The following is a 15,370-nucleotide window of genomic DNA, read 5'->3' as shown; positions in this document are numbered from 1 at the left end:
TAAAGTCTGGTGGCCGAAATCTGTTGGGTGGCCTGGTGGGTAAGAAGTGAAGAAAGTGAATGGGCACAATGTACTATTATTTTTCAGAAGAGAGTTAATTTTGAGCTTTCTTGTATTAGTATAGTGGCTGCAGCCAAAGACCGCAAGAAGGGCGGCCAGCCAAGAACTGTTTTATCCAGCTGTTTGGATGAGTGAGTCACTTTCCTGAGGTCGGGCCCATACTGTTGAGCCAGTAATCCCAGTGCAAATCCTGTCTGCTGTCTACATAGACAAGTAAGACTTTGGGTTGGGGAGTGCCAATGCCGAGGAAGAAGTGAGGGCTTGTTTTAAGAGTGAAAAGGGAGTAGATACAGGGAGACTATGATCTAAGGGTTCATGGAGACTCCCCTCAGTGACCTGATACAAAGGTTGAGCAATGAGATCAACATTTGGCACCCAAAGTCTAAAATATCCTACTAACCCAAGGAAGGAGAGAAGTTCAGCCTTTGTTTGGGGAAGGGGAATTTCTTATATGAGGCGTTTTCTGTCTACTGTGAGAGCCCTATGACTTGGGGCAAGCAAAAGACCCAAATAAGTAACCTCTGTTTTGGTAAGTTGTGTCTTCTTAAGTGAGACTCAGTAACCTTTTTGTCCTAAAAAGTTTAGAAGGAGGATAGTATGATGTTCAGAAAGTTCTTTTCAGGGGCTACATAGAAGTAAATCATCGACGTATTGCAGTAAGGTACTAGGGGTGACAGACAGGTTCTGCAAGTCTTTCATTAAAGCTTGGCCAGACAGGTGAGGACTGTCTCTAAATCCCTGGGGTAAGACTGTCCAGGTGAGTTGTGAGACCCATGAATGTGGGCCATTCCACGTAAAAGGAAAGAGGTCTTGGGATGATGGGTCAGGAGGAATGGTGAAGAAGGCATCTTTAAGGTCTAGCACCGTGTAATGTGAGGTATTGGGGGCACAGAGGAAAGAAGGATGTAGGGATGAGACGACAAGGGTAAGCGGAAGAACAGCTTCATTTATAGCCCTGAGGTCCTGAACCAGAGGATAGGACCCACTGTCTTTTGAACTGGAAAGATAGAGGAATTATATGGAGAGCTGGTGGCCCTTAAAAGTCTGGCCTGTAGTAATTTATTTATGATGGGTTTTAGACCCTTTAACCCTTGTGTGGGCACTGGGTATTGTGGCTTATATGGGAAAGAAAATGGGTCTTTTAAGGTTATATTTATAGGGGAGAGATGGGTAGCCACTGAAGGATTTTCAGTGTCCCAAACCTGAGGGTTGATTACATCTGGAAAAGGAGTAGTAGGTGGGACAGAATTTTGGGATTCTCCCTGTGTGATGAAAAGGAGATTATGTGTTTTAATGTCTTAAGTGGGTGTAAGGTTAAGCCTGTGTGTAGCTTAGTGAATAGGTCTTGCCCTATTATAGCAGTGAGGCAGGTAGGTATGGCCAGGAATGAATGAGCGAAAGCTGTGTCTTGTATGACACAGGTTAATGGTGGGCTTATCGTAGGTTTGGAAATTTGAACATTTACCCCCATAATAGATTGAGGAAGGGAACAGAGGTCCCACATGTTCAGGAAGAACCAAGAAAGTGGCCCTCTTATTGAGCAAAAAAGACATCAGCTTACCTGCCACCTGCATATTTACCCTGGGTTCAGCCTTGTTGATGGTCACAGTGGGGGCCTCTGAGCCCAGGCAGAATCAGTCTTTGGTGGCATGTCCCAGAAGTTCTGGGAGGTGCCGTCCCGGCTCAGATTTGGGTGTTGGAGTGATGGCCCCAGGCTCAGAGGCATGAAGGCAGTCAGACTTATGATGGTGCGTTCTCCCACAGGCCAGACAGGGTCTCGGCAGAGCCTTGGGATCTGGGCAGACTGTGGCCCAATGTCCTTCCTTGCCACACTTGGAGCACAGCCCTGGAGGAGGTCAGTGTTGTACTGTTGGTGCTTTAGGATTCTGACTGCGCTGGAAGGTGGAGACCCTCATTTGGAATTTAGCCTGATCCCTTTTTACCTTTGGTAGACTTTGTTCCTCACCTCTATTATTAAAGACCTTAAAGGCTACCTTAATTAGGTCCTTTTGAGGGGTTTGAGGGCTTCTAGTTTTTGTAGCTTTTTCTTGATATCTGCTGAGGTAAATTGTGGATGTAGCTATAATTGGCCTGCTTCAGAGGTTGGGTATAGGTTGGTGTATTTAAGGACCACCTCTGTGAATTGGCTCATAAAAGGAGCCAGGTATTCATCTGACCTTTGTGTTACTTCTTGGATTTTGTCATAATTTACTGCCCTGAGTGCACCTTTCTTCATGTCTTCTATTAAGAAAGTAATTGGTTATGTTCGTTTAGCCCCATCTTGAGAGTTGGTTTGGTTGTCCCAGTTAGGGTCAGTTTGAGGGACTGCCACGGTCCCTACTGGATATCTGGTGGGGTCTTGAGTGCGTAAAAAGTCGGCAAATGCAGTAGTGGCTGGCCAGACCCTATCCTTTCCTCGGGGTTGAGAGTAGAGGATGTGGTGACGTACACATCATGCCATGTAAGATTATAGGTATGTGTTAAATATTGAAATTCTTTTCCATACTGTGTAGGGTCTAGTTTCCTTTCTTCTATAGAAGCAGATACCATACGTCATGAGGGTGTAGGGAGCTCTATTTCAACAGAGTTGGGATCAGAATACAGCCTGGCACCACCTTTGGGAAGAGTCTCCTTCAGGAGTTTGTGTCTGTACAGAGACCTGAAGGAAAATTATGAATTATATCCAAGTGAATCAGTAAGATGAGAGCCTTCACGGTAGGAGAACAACATGCCCAAAGTCAGAAGTAAGAGCCTGGTATGAGTATGTGAAACTATAGAGTCATGTCATCAGAGTAGATGCTGCAAGTTGCGAAAGTGAGGCTGAAGAGAGACAGGGGCCAAGTTATAAAAGATGGTCATGAACGTGTGCTGCTCTGATCTACTTTCAAGAACTTACCATTCACATTGGAGGACTGAGGTGAACTGACATGCTCAAGCTCAGGGCGTTCAGGATCTGCTATGTTTGAGCTGAAGACATACTCTACCCAGGCAGCCCCCGGTCAAAGACTAAACATGATAGTGGTAATGGGGGTTGGCATATTTCCACCTAACAGGGAATATTCTAACAGGCACTCTTGGCTCCAGAGTTCTGCACTGGGTTGGCTGAGGCAAACCTGCATTGCCCAGTTCTACTTCCTTCCACCTTTGTTTTCATACACATAAACTCCCCAACGTACCTCTTTCATTCCTAACTCCATAATATGGATTGTACATCACCCCAATGTATTAGAAATTTAATCCCTACTGTGACAGTATTAAGAGGATGGACAAACAATAAAAGGGAAAAAAAGGAACAGAAGATATTTAAAACAACCAAATGAAAATCTATAAAATACCAGGAGTAAGACAATACCTTTCAGGAACAACCGTAATGTAAATGGATTGCATTTCCTACTTAAAAGACTTAGACTGGCTGAATGGATTAAAAAGCTAGAGTCAACTAAATGCTGCCTACAGAAAACTCACCTCACCTGTAAAGACTCACACAAACTAATAGTGAAGGGATGGAAAAAGATATACCATGCAAATGGAAACCAAAAGCAAGCAGGAGTACCTATTCTTATATTGGAAAAAATAGACTAAAAGAAAAATTGCAAAAGGAGACAAAGAAGGCCATTATGTAATGATAAAGGGATCTATCCAGCAAGAAGTCAACAATCATAAATGTATATGCACCCAACACTGGGGCACCCAGATATATAAAGTAAACCCTATTACACCTAAAGAGGGGCATAGACCCTAATACAATAATACTGGGAAACCTGAACACCCCTCTCTCATCATTGGACAGATCACCTAGGCAATAAATCAACAGACGAACACAGGATTTAAACTACACTTTAGACCAATTGGATTTGGCAGACATCTACAGAACATCTCATCCAATAACTACAGAATATACTTTCTTCTCTTCAGCACATGGAACATTCTCCAGGATAGACCAAATGTTAGGTCATGATCAAGTCTCAACAAATTTTTAAAAACTGAAATCATCTCAAGTATCTTTTCAGACCACAATGGATTAAAGCTAGAAATCAATAACAAGCAAAATTCTGGAAACTGTACAAATACATGGACATTAAACAACATGTTCCTGAATGACCTAGGGGTTCAAAAAGAAATTAAACATGAAATCACAAAATTTATTGAAACTAATGAAAATAAAGACACTCATATCAAAACTTGTGAGATACTGCAAAAGCAGTTCTAATGGAAGTTTATAGCAATAAATGCTTACATGAAAAGAATAAACTTAAAATAAACTATCTAATGCTACTCCTCAAAGAAGCAGAAAAATAAGAACAATCCAATCCAAAATTAGTAGAAAGAAAGATCAGAGTAAAACTAAATAAAATAGAGAACAGAAAAGTGACACAAAAGATCAATGAAACAAAAAGTTGGTTTTGTGAGAAGATAAACAAAATAGACAAATCATTAGCTACAATAGTTAAAAAGAAAGAAGACCCAAATAACAAAAATCAGAAATAAAAAAGGAGACACTACATCTGATACCACAGAAATACAAGGAATAATTGGAGACTATTATGAACAACTATATGCCAACAGATTTGAAAACCTGGAGGAAATGGATAAATTTCTGGACGTGTACAAACTACCAAGCCTGAACTAAGAAGAAATAGAAAACCTGAACAGACCAATAATGAGCAACAAGATTGAAGCAGTAATCACCAATCTCCCAATAAAGAAAACCCCAGGACTGGATGGCTTTACTGATGAATTCTACCAAATATTTAATGAAGATTTAATACCAATTCTCTTCAAACTATTCCAAAAAACTGAAAGAGACGGTTCTCCCAAACTCATTCTGTGAGGCCAGCATTACTCTGATACCAAAACCAGACAAAGATAGAACAAAAAAAATGTACAGGCCAATAACTCTGATGAACATAGATGCAAAATCCTCTACAAAATATTAGTAAATGGAATATGGTAGCACATCAAAAAGACTGTACACCATGATCAAGTGGGATTCATGGTTGACTTAGCGTATGACGGCTCAACATATGCTAAGTCAATAAATGTGATACAACACAGCAACAAAATCAAGGACAAAAACCATATGATTATCTCAATAGAAACAGAAAAAGCATTTGACAAAATTCAACATCCCTTCAAGACAAAGACTATTCAACAAATTAAGTAGAGAAGGAAAATATCTCAACACAATAAAAGTCATACATGACAAACCCACCACCAACATCATCCTGAATGGGGAAAAGCTGAAAGCTTTTCCTTTCAGAACAGGGACAAGGATGCCCACTCCCAACACTCCTATTTAACATAGTATTGAAAGTACTAGCCGGAGCAATCAGGCAAGAGAAAGAAAGGGCATCCAGATTGGAAAAGACAAAGTCAAACTGTCCCTATTTGCAGATGACATGATCCTATATATAGAAAAACCAAAGACTCTACCAAAAAACTCTTAGAGCTGATAAATGATTTCAGTAACGTTGCAAGATACAATATCAACACACAAAAATCAGTAGTGTTTTTATACTCCAACAATGAACTAGCAGAAAAAAATCGAGAAAGCAAGCTCATTTACAATAGTCACCAAAAAAATAAAATACCCAGAAATCAATTTCACCAAGGAAGTGAAAGATCTCTACAAATGAGAACAACAAATCACTTCTGAAAGAAATTAAAAAGTGCACAAAAAGATGGAAAGACATTCCATGCTTATGATTGGAAGAATTAACATTGTGAAAATATCCGTACTACTCAAAGTGATCTATAGATTCAATGCAATCCCCATCTAAATACCAATGACATTCTTCACAGAAATAGGAAAAACAATCCTAATATTCATATGGAACAACAAAAGACCCTAAATAGCCAAAGCAATCCTCAGCAAAAAAATAAAGCCAGAGGCATAACACTGTCTGACTTCAAACTATACTAGAAAGCTGTAGTTACCAAAGCAACATGGTATTGGCATGAAAACAGACACATGGATCAATGCAACAAAATAGAGAACCCAGAAATCAATCCACTTACTTACAGCCAAATGATCTTCAACAAAGGCACCAAAAACATACATTGGGGAAAAGACTGCCTCTTCAATAAATGATGCTGGGGAAACTGGATATCCACATGTAGAAGAATGAAACTAGATCCGTACCCCTTGCCATATACCAAAATCAACTCAAAATGGATTAAAGACTTAAATATAAGACCTGAAACTATAAAATTCCTAAAAGAAAACATAGGGGAAACATTTCAGGAAGCAGGACTGGGTACAGTCTTTATGAATAAGACCTCCAAAGCACAGACAACAAAAGGAAAAATAAACAAATGGGATTATATCAAATTAAAAAGCTTCTGCACAGTAAGGAAAACAATCAGCAGAGTGAAAAGACAACCTATGGAATGGGAGAAAATATTTGTAACCTATGCATCTGTCAAGGGACCAATATCCAGAATATACCAGGATCTCAAACAACTTAACACTAAAAAAACAGTAACCCAGTTATAAAATGGCCAAGGAGCTGAATAGGCACTTCTGAAAGGAAAGTATATAAATAACCAACAGACACATGAAAAAATGCTCCGCAGCACTAAGCATCAGGGAAATGCACATCAAAACCACACTGAAATATCTCACCCCACTTAGTCTATTTTCAAAAAGAGAATAACAAATGCTGGTGAGGATGCAGAGAAAGGGGAACCTTCCTCCACTGTTGGTGGAACTGTAAATTAGTGCAGCCGTCATGGAAAATAGTATAGAGGTTTCTCAAACAATTACAGATAGAATTGCCATACGATTCAGCAATCCCACTGCTGGGTATACACCCAAAGGAATGGAAATCATCATGTTGAAGGGATACCTGCACTCTCATGTTTATCGCAGCTCTATTTACAACAGCCAAGAGATGGAACCAACCTAACTGTCCATTGACAGACAACTGGATAAGGAAAATATGGAATATATACACAATAGAATACTACTTAGCTATAAAAAAGAATGAAATTCGGCTATTTGCAGCAACATGGATGAGCTTGGAGAAAATTATAAGTGAAATAACCCAGGCATAGAAAGAGAAGTACTGCATGTCCTCATTCATAAGTGAGAGCTAAAAAAAAAAAAAAAACCGAATAAATAAAACAGAAAGATAGTTACAACAAACACAATAACTCGTACTTTCAAAAGGAAAGAACAGAACTGTGGCTACTAGAGGTGAGAAAGGGGGAGTGGGAGGTGGTTGGCAAGAAATTGGTAAAGGGTCAAAAAGAATGATTAGGTTTTGTAATGGTGAGTCACAAATTGTACTGATTAGATTGTCACATATCGCATATAGGTATTGATATTCTACTCTATGTCCCACAAATATGTGTAATCAATTATTTTTCAATAAATTAAAAAGAGTGGGAAATCCTATTATGGTAATTGAAAGATGGGGCCTTGAAGAGGTGTTTAGAATACGAGGACTATGGCTTTGTGAATATATTGATCCACTTATGGAGTAATGGAAGTGGTTCTGATGGCTTTAAAAGGAAAGCAGGTGAAAAGCTTAGTCTCTCTCTTGCTCAGCCATTTTCGCCATGTGACACCCCACATTGCTGTAGAGAGAAACCACCAAAGAAAGCCCTCACCAGATGAGTTCCCTGGACTTTGGACTTCCCAGCTGCAGAAACTATAAGCAATAAATATTGTTTCTTTACAAATCACTCAGTATTGAATTGTGTCCCTCCCCAAAAGTTTCATGTGTTGGAGGCTTGGTCCCCACTGTGACAGTGTTAAGAGGGTGGGAAGTCCTATTATGGTAACTGACAGGTGAGGCCTTGAAGAGGTGATTAGATTGTAGGACCACACCCTAGTGAATGGATTAACAATGGTCAGGGGCATGGTTTGGAAGTCTTTAAAAGGAGAGCACACAAAGAGTCTCTCTCTCTCTCCACTCCACCATTTTCAGCCATGTGAGACCCCTGCATTGCTGTAAAGCCACCACTGAAGAATCCTCTTACCAGATGTGTTCTCTGGACTTTGGACTTCCCACCCTCTGAAACTGTAAGCAATAAATTTCATTTTCTTTTAAATTACCAAGTTCCAGGTGTTTTGTTATAAGCAACAGAAATGGACTAATACACTCCATGTTAAGCATGTGATTCCTAGAAAACTTAACAGACAGCAATGTCTATCACAAGAAGGAGACTATGGGTCTATGATTTTCAAATGTCTTTTAACTATGAGTTCTTTTGTTCAAACAAAATCTCACAAAGAAGCCCATTTTACAACGCAGATGAAGTTAGGGCCTCTCTGATTGTAGCAGGAGTGAAAGACACAGGATTTAACTCCCTGTGTCCACAGGACTCCAGGCTCTTCAAGGCAACACTAGGAAAATAATTGAGAGCCACTGAGGAAATTTTCTTAAAGGCCATGAAGTGGTCAGCCTTTCATTTCAGGTGGATAGTTCTCATGGCTGCAGGATGAGAGGGCAAGTGACCCTCTAAGAAACTTTTTGTTCAGTCTGAAGATGATGAGGTCAAATCTAGAATGGCAGGAACAAGAATGGAGATGAGGGACAAGATTTGAGGAGGAAAAATCAGTAGGACTTGACTGGAATTTGTTGGGTCTATTGATTCATTTATTAATCAGCAGATAAGTAGAGAGTGCTCCCTGTGTGCTCAGCACTATGATAATTGAGCTGTGTGTACAATGTTGAGCAGAACATATACCATCCTTGCTCTATGAAACTTACAGTTTGACTCAGGCTCTGAGAGGAAGAGGAAGGGCTCCAGGGGGGTGCCAAAGGTTCCACTGGAGCAGGTGGTGTTCCTCAAACCAAACAGTGACTAGTGAGGGGTGCAACCACTCCAGTGGATCTTCAACAGCATTTTATTGAAATAAAATAGAATGGAAAATATCAGGGTGCCTTGAATGCCCTAAGGGAAAGAACAGTTTCCAGATGTTTTGCTTGTTACATATGTGAAATTCTGTAGTGAATCAATATGTACAATGTACTTCTTGTTGCTTTGCCTCCCACGATTTGTCACCCTTTTTCCCCTGGGTGACAGAGCTGCCAAAGATTACTCAAAGCCCATCTCTTCTGAGCAGTAAGAAGCCTCATTTGGGAAATTAACCACAAATTGGGGCTCTCTTCCTGCATTTATTTTCCAGCCCAGGACGTTACAGTAAGAGATATAGGTGGGGTTATAGTTTTAACAAGTTTTAACAGTAGAAGCTGATAAAATTCAGTAAAAACAAGCCAGATGACATTCCATAAGGCAATTAAGTGATCCACCATCAAAAGTTTGATCTTAGCAAACATTCCTTCTCCCCACACAATTCCCAATATCTTTACATATCAATCAGTAACTTGTCTGTCATAGAACCAGCAGCCTTGCTGTGTTACAAGTCTTTATCTTACATCAGAGACTATATAGCCTGGGGAAAATTTCTTGTTTTTTGTAAGGTCAATATTTGAAACTGCAAGGCTTTGGAAAACCAGGCCCTGTGAAGTACATTTGTTTTATGCATACTCTGCAACTTCTTACTGAGAGACAAGTTAAAAAAAACAAAAACCAACCAAACAAAAAAACCGTGTAAAATGTTGGGTAAAAAATGACCACACACCTATAACTCTATATTCCTTGAAGGGACTAATTATTTATCTCTTACTCATTCTTGTGTTCCTATACGTGGATAGATTGAAGTGGATGGATAAGTGGAAGTATGGGTTATGTATTCACATGACACATGGATGTATTAAAAATGAATGAGTGGTATCCGGTGGGCTTGAAGTGAAGAAAAAAATAAAATAAGTGGGAGGTGAGGTGTGTAGGTTAATGGGTTATGGATGGGTAGGTGGATGAAAGTTGAATGAAAGGATTATGGATGGAAGGAGGCGAAAAGATCTATAGGAGAAGTCGGTGTAAGGCATGCTGAATTTGAGGTGTCTGAGCTGTTGCTGAACAGTGGAGGTGGACATAGAAGTTAAGGTCGCGAGAGAGGTCAGGGTTAGGAGGCCGAGGCTCTAAGGGTAGTAAGAAAGGGGTGAATTAGTGTGAGGAGGAAAATTGTAAGCGCACGTCTCCACGTGAGACCTTTTGACATCACGGCCACTCCGCGCCACCGCGAGCTCCACCCCACCCCCTACCACCCCACTTCAGCAGGCCCGGCCTTCTTTCCTGCAGACCATGCCCCCGACCTTGGCCTCCAACGAGCCTGAATCCTCCCTACCACAAAGTCCTCTGGCTTTGCCCTCCGCACTCCCCACTCTTTGGGGTTCGTTTCTAAGTACCTGCTTTCCTGTGCGGCCGCTGACCCTCAGTGTCTGGCTGGCCAGAACGGCGTTTATGCTGCTCAACGGCTTAAGACGATTTTTTTTTCTCCGCCTCCGCCCATTCCCACCAGTCAGTCTTTCCTATCAGGTGCCGCTGGGTGGGCGGCCGGGACTCCGGGCTGGCGGGTCTCCTGGGACACCATAGAGATGCAGACCTCCGACGGCCCAGCCCGCTCCCTCCCGAGTGTGGCAGGGGGGAGGAGGGAGGGCTAGAGAGCCTACGTCATTTTCGGTCGCCTCCGGCAGGGTAAGGAGTAACGGCACCTGAGGAGGACGCCGCCGGAAAAGGCAAAAGCCGAGGACAGCCAGAAGCCTGAGGGGATGTGGGGTTGCACGGTGAGCCTAGAAGGGAGTTGGGGGCTGCAGGTGATTCTGTCCCCGCCCACAGAGGGCTGCTGTGAGTCTGGATCTGAGGCCTTCATTTCCTAAGAGAAGGGATCAAGGCTTCTCTATGGGTTGGAGGAGAAAGAGCAGGGTTGAGGACAGCCTTGAGTTACCAGAGTAATTTGGAGGAAGGCCTGTAGGCGCGTTCCCGCTCCTCAGCTCCGAGCTGACGTATCTACACCGGCTGGCAGCGCATTAAGATGGCTGGTTATGCTACTACTCCCGATCCCGTGCGGACACTTCAGGAGGAAGCGGTGTGTGCAATCTGCCTGGATTACTTCAAGGATCCTGTGTCCATCGGCTGTGGGCACAACTGCCGAGGGTGTGTGGCCCAGCTGTGGGGTAAGGAGGATAAGGAAGGCCAGGACGAGGAGGAACATGAGTGGGAGGAAGAAGACGACGAGGAGGCGGTGGGGGCATTGGTGGATGGGAATACTACTTTTCGAGAGGTGGTGTATGGGAGGAATGCTGACGAGTTGTTCCAAGACCAAAAGGATGATGAACTCTGGGTCGGTGACCGTGGCGTAAGGAATTGGGACAACGTGGACTGTGTGGGATCAAGAGAAAGAAGAGCAGGAAGAGCCTAGGAGGCTTGAGACATGACCTGAGAATTGATGTGTACCTAGAAGAAGGGATATTGGAAGAAAACAACGAGGAGGAGGACGAACAGCTGTATCCTGACATCCCCGCCTCCCCCTCCCTGGCAGCTCACCTGCCCCCCAGTGCCGAAAGAGCTTTACACGTCGCAGTTTCGGTCTCAACTTGCAGCTGGCCAACGCGGTCCAGATAATTCGCCAAATGTGCCCCATTCCTTATCGAGGGAGGTGGGGTAATGATCAGGGCATGTGTGCCAGACACCAGGAAGGCCTGACTCTTCTGTGAGGTGGACAAAGAGGCTATCTCTGTGGTGTGCCGAGAATCCAGGAGCCACAACAGCACAGTGTGGTGCCACTGGAGGAGGTGGTCCAGGAGTACAAGGTGAGAGGAATAAGGGGGAAATATGGGGGGCGCGGGTTGGGTGGGTGAAGGAAATGGAAACAAGGGGAGCTGGGGAATGGTAGCATCCCTTTCTCACCACCCACTCAGGTACCTGCTATTTGAACTTCTCCTTTGGGGAGGGTGGGAGCACAGTGGAGAGAGATGGGTATATGTGGACAAAGAAGACACAAAACCATGAAAGCTGGGGCAGATTGGCTTCCCCGGAGTAAGCTGAGCGGACATATCATGGTAACCCGAAGCAGGCCACTATTGTTAATACTGTCAATCTACTTAAGTATAAGGGGTACAGGTAACAGATACCTGGTGTTTAATTTCCCTTTAATGTGGGTTCTGAGACCTTGACCAAAGTCCCTGGGACCCTTACAGATAGGAATGGAAAGCGACAGTACTTGCAGATATTAGACGTTTGGTACCTCACAGCACACGCAGTGTCAAAACAGATGACTGGTGTTAGTAGACAGAAATGTAAGGTGTGAGTTCTGGACTAATGGGAGCAACTGGCCACGCCCCTCTCCGAAAGTCTGGAGTTGCTTCCCCACCTTCACTAGGGTCTATTTTCCCTCTAGGGAAAGGCAGAGGACATAAAAATCTTTCATGGGTCAGAATGAACCTCATGTCCTGCTCACTTTCCAGGTATTTTATCATGGTAAAAGGAGTGAGAGATTTAGGATAAGATTATTGTCTAATCTTGGGCAGCTCTTAACCTCTTTGAGCTTCACTTTTTCCCTAGGATTTTTAGGATTAAAAGAGATCAAGTATGTGAAAATATTTTATAAAGCACAAAGTACTAAATAGATGTTTGCATTTTTACTTGGCTTTCTTCTAACTTATCTTGCCTTATTTGGGTGCTGATAATGCCTTGCCTTCTAGTCCTGATCTTCTAAGCATTAGAGAATTGTCTCAATGACAATGAGCATGAGTAACATCTTCTTTACCAAAAGTCTAGATGGATTTGATCTCTAGCAGTACCTAAGGAAGGGGAGGTTGTCTTTAGGCCCATAGAAGTCTTAATTGGATATTCAGCTATGCAATGATTTTTTCTTTTCTTTCTTTCTTTTTTTTTGACAGCTGGCCAGTACTGGGAACCAAACCCTTAGACCATGGTGTTACAAAGCTGTGCTCTAACCAACTGAGCTAAATGGCCAGCCCTTAACCATTAACCTAGATATTGAGTAGCAGTTGCTCACATCTCAGTAGTGCTTTACAGTTTATAAAATGTAGTTTCTCATGTTCTCCTACAGCAGTGTTTTCAAACTGTAGTTTTTGACCAATTAGTGGGTCTTAAAATAAATGGGTCATGCCTAGCATTACTTTAAAATGAAATAAAACATCAGAGCACATAAAGCATAGTAAGGGTAAGTACCGTTTTATGAAACTTTTAAGTAATATATACTGTACACATGTGTAGACTTGGTCTCAAAGTAAACTGTACTACCTACTCTGGGTTGTAGCCACAACACAGACACAGAACACTGTCCTACAGATGTCATCTATTAGATATTATCATTACCACCACCACCCCCATTTTACAGTAACTAATGGTAATTACACAGTTAAGACACAAGTCTAACTATAAATCAACTTTAGGGACAAACCCTAGCACCATGTTTTCCCCCAGGGTAATAATTAAGTTTGTCCATGAAGAAACTACTCCTATGTACTGTGCTTCAGGGTTTTAGTACACTGAAGCTGAGGAAAGGAGGGAACCAATCCTCTGCTAGATTTTTCTGGAAAGGATTTTGAAACAAATTTTAATTGAAAGCCAATTTGGAGAAAAGTGATAGTCTCTTCAACTGGGGAGGCCAGATAACCTCATTTAAAACCGGAAAAGTTATTTGTCAAGCATATCAGTAAGTATAAACAAATAACAGAAATAAGTAAGTCAAACTGGGATGATCCCTTTCTGAAATATATAATATTTTTAAGTACACTTTTATTTTCAAACATACAGCAGAACTTAAGTAATAGTGTTGCCAAATATAGGAACTATACTGGACTGGTAAAAATTTGTATTTTCTGTAAGTTATGTATAAACTGATGGTAATGACACAATCTCTTTCATTCTTTATGCAGTTTATACTGTCGCACTTCCTTTCACTAATAAACATATAAATTATAGTGGGATGATTTAGAATTTTATGGAACAATCCTCATAATACTATTTTTGTATAGCAGTTTATTTAATGTCATAGTATACATTGTCCATCACACTGCTCTGGCTGCAGTGAATTCTCACTTGCTACCTACTAATTCAGCACAATTTTTAAAAATCTACTTTGGAAGTGATCAAGCTTTTTAGTTTTAGGGGGATTGAGTAGAGAGGTTGTTACTAATAGATTCAAAGAATAGATCATTGATTTTCAGAAAGGGGAGAGAAAGACGTTCTCTTCCCCTTCTCCTACAAATTATATCAGCATTCCAGGGTGTGGGGAGACTTATAGTTTATAAAATCAAATTTAGTATTGTAATGTTGAAGAAAAAGACTTAACTTTTCATAATATAGGAAATAAAGTTGGAAGGAACTCCTTGACTGAGAGGAATACAAAGAAGAGCAAGAAAGCATTCAGAGCAAGGCCTATAATCAATGAGGTGTATGAAAGGTTGGGTAGCCACAGGAAATGTTCATTGTGGATATGATACCACTTATACAGCTGTTTCTATTGGATATCCAGGACAATTATAGTGTTTTAAGGTTGATATTCTTTTAAAGTTTGATTTTGTATAAAAGGCTTTTTGGCCCTGAAAGTTTCTTTACATCTTCCATTTTGTCCATCCCGTGAGTTAGAGTTCATCTTGACTCTGCAGGCTAGAATCAGAGGATTATGAAATTAAGATCATTTAGATTTGACCAAGGGCATCATTAAATGGTGTCAGGTTTTAGGCGGCAGATCAGTGTATAAAAAGAAAATGAAGATTTCACTTATTGGGGCTCAGGTGTATAGCTGGATGCCTGTATTGCCCTGTCACCCAGCTGGCACTAAAAAAATTATTCATCATTCTGCAAAAGGGACCAGATGCTTCTATCATCAGTACTTGTTTTTCTGTTTTCTCCTTTGAGGTAGCTAAAAATGGCAGCCAAAAATTTTTTTGAGGCTTTTATCAAGTATATATTCACGTTATGATGCAGAAGATAGGGTCAATTTCTTCAGTTGCATTATCTGAAAGTGTTGGGCAGTGACAGCATGCCAAATACTGTTAAACTCATGCCCTTAAAAACAGTGGAGTGTTCTGCTAAGTACAAGGCTCTGCAGCTTTAAGGTTGGACATTACTGGAATATTGAAAGGAATCTTCAAAGGCCATGAAGGCTTAATATTAAACAGCCCTTTTAATTACAAGAGAAAAAAGTGGAGAAATTTGTGAAAACTTGCATTCCAAGTGCTACCACAACTTTGAGAGGAAATTGAAGCACTCCAGAATTTCTTCATCTGCTTCTGCAGTCTTAACTCTGAATTAATGACTGAGTATATCAAACTTCAGGATTTAAAAACATCAGCTCATTCTTTGTTATTAGTTGAGATGAAGAAAACTGTGCTTTGCTTCCATTCAAAATAAGGCTTTCAAAACTGGATGTGCTATTTTCATGAGCCTAATACTTGACCACCAGAGACAACATTTTTGAAGT

General features: G+C 41.3%; 2 protein-coding genes across 3 annotated transcripts in view; both read left to right on the top strand.

The window, feature by feature from the left end:
• LOC134371042 (DNA topoisomerase 3-beta-1-like) overlaps positions 1–8,121 on the top strand; it is a 28,560-nt gene extending 20,439 nt beyond the window's left edge. Inside the window, exon 4 of one of the 2 annotated variants that reach the window (XM_063088027.1) lies at positions 7,995–8,121. In XM_063088027.1, the coding sequence (XP_062944097.1) occupies positions 7,995–8,002 (8 nt within the window). In that variant the 3' untranslated portion in view covers positions 8,003–8,121. Of the gene's footprint in view, positions 1–7,612; positions 7,689–7,994 lie in introns of those variants that run through there. The other variant, XM_063088026.1, reaches the window with a different exon arrangement.
• Positions 8,122–10,948: 2,827 nt separating this feature from the next.
• TRIM52 (tripartite motif containing 52) lies at positions 10,949–14,925 on the top strand. Its single transcript, XM_063085717.1, is given in 7 exon segments — positions 10,949–11,295; positions 11,297–11,329; positions 11,331–11,428; positions 11,431–11,617; positions 11,619–11,677; positions 11,680–11,726; positions 14,875–14,925. Coding segments are annotated over 7 exon segments (822 nt in total).
• The last annotated feature ends 445 nt before the right edge of the window (positions 14,926–15,370 follow it).

Source organism: Cynocephalus volans, chromosome 2 (assembly GCF_027409185.1).
Source record: "Cynocephalus volans isolate mCynVol1 chromosome 2, mCynVol1.pri, whole genome shotgun sequence".
Classification (NCBI taxonomy): Eukaryota; Metazoa; Chordata; class Mammalia; order Dermoptera; family Cynocephalidae; genus Cynocephalus; species Cynocephalus volans.
The sequence above is the reverse complement of the archived record's forward strand: the minus strand, read 5'-3'. Positions and strand labels throughout refer to the sequence as shown.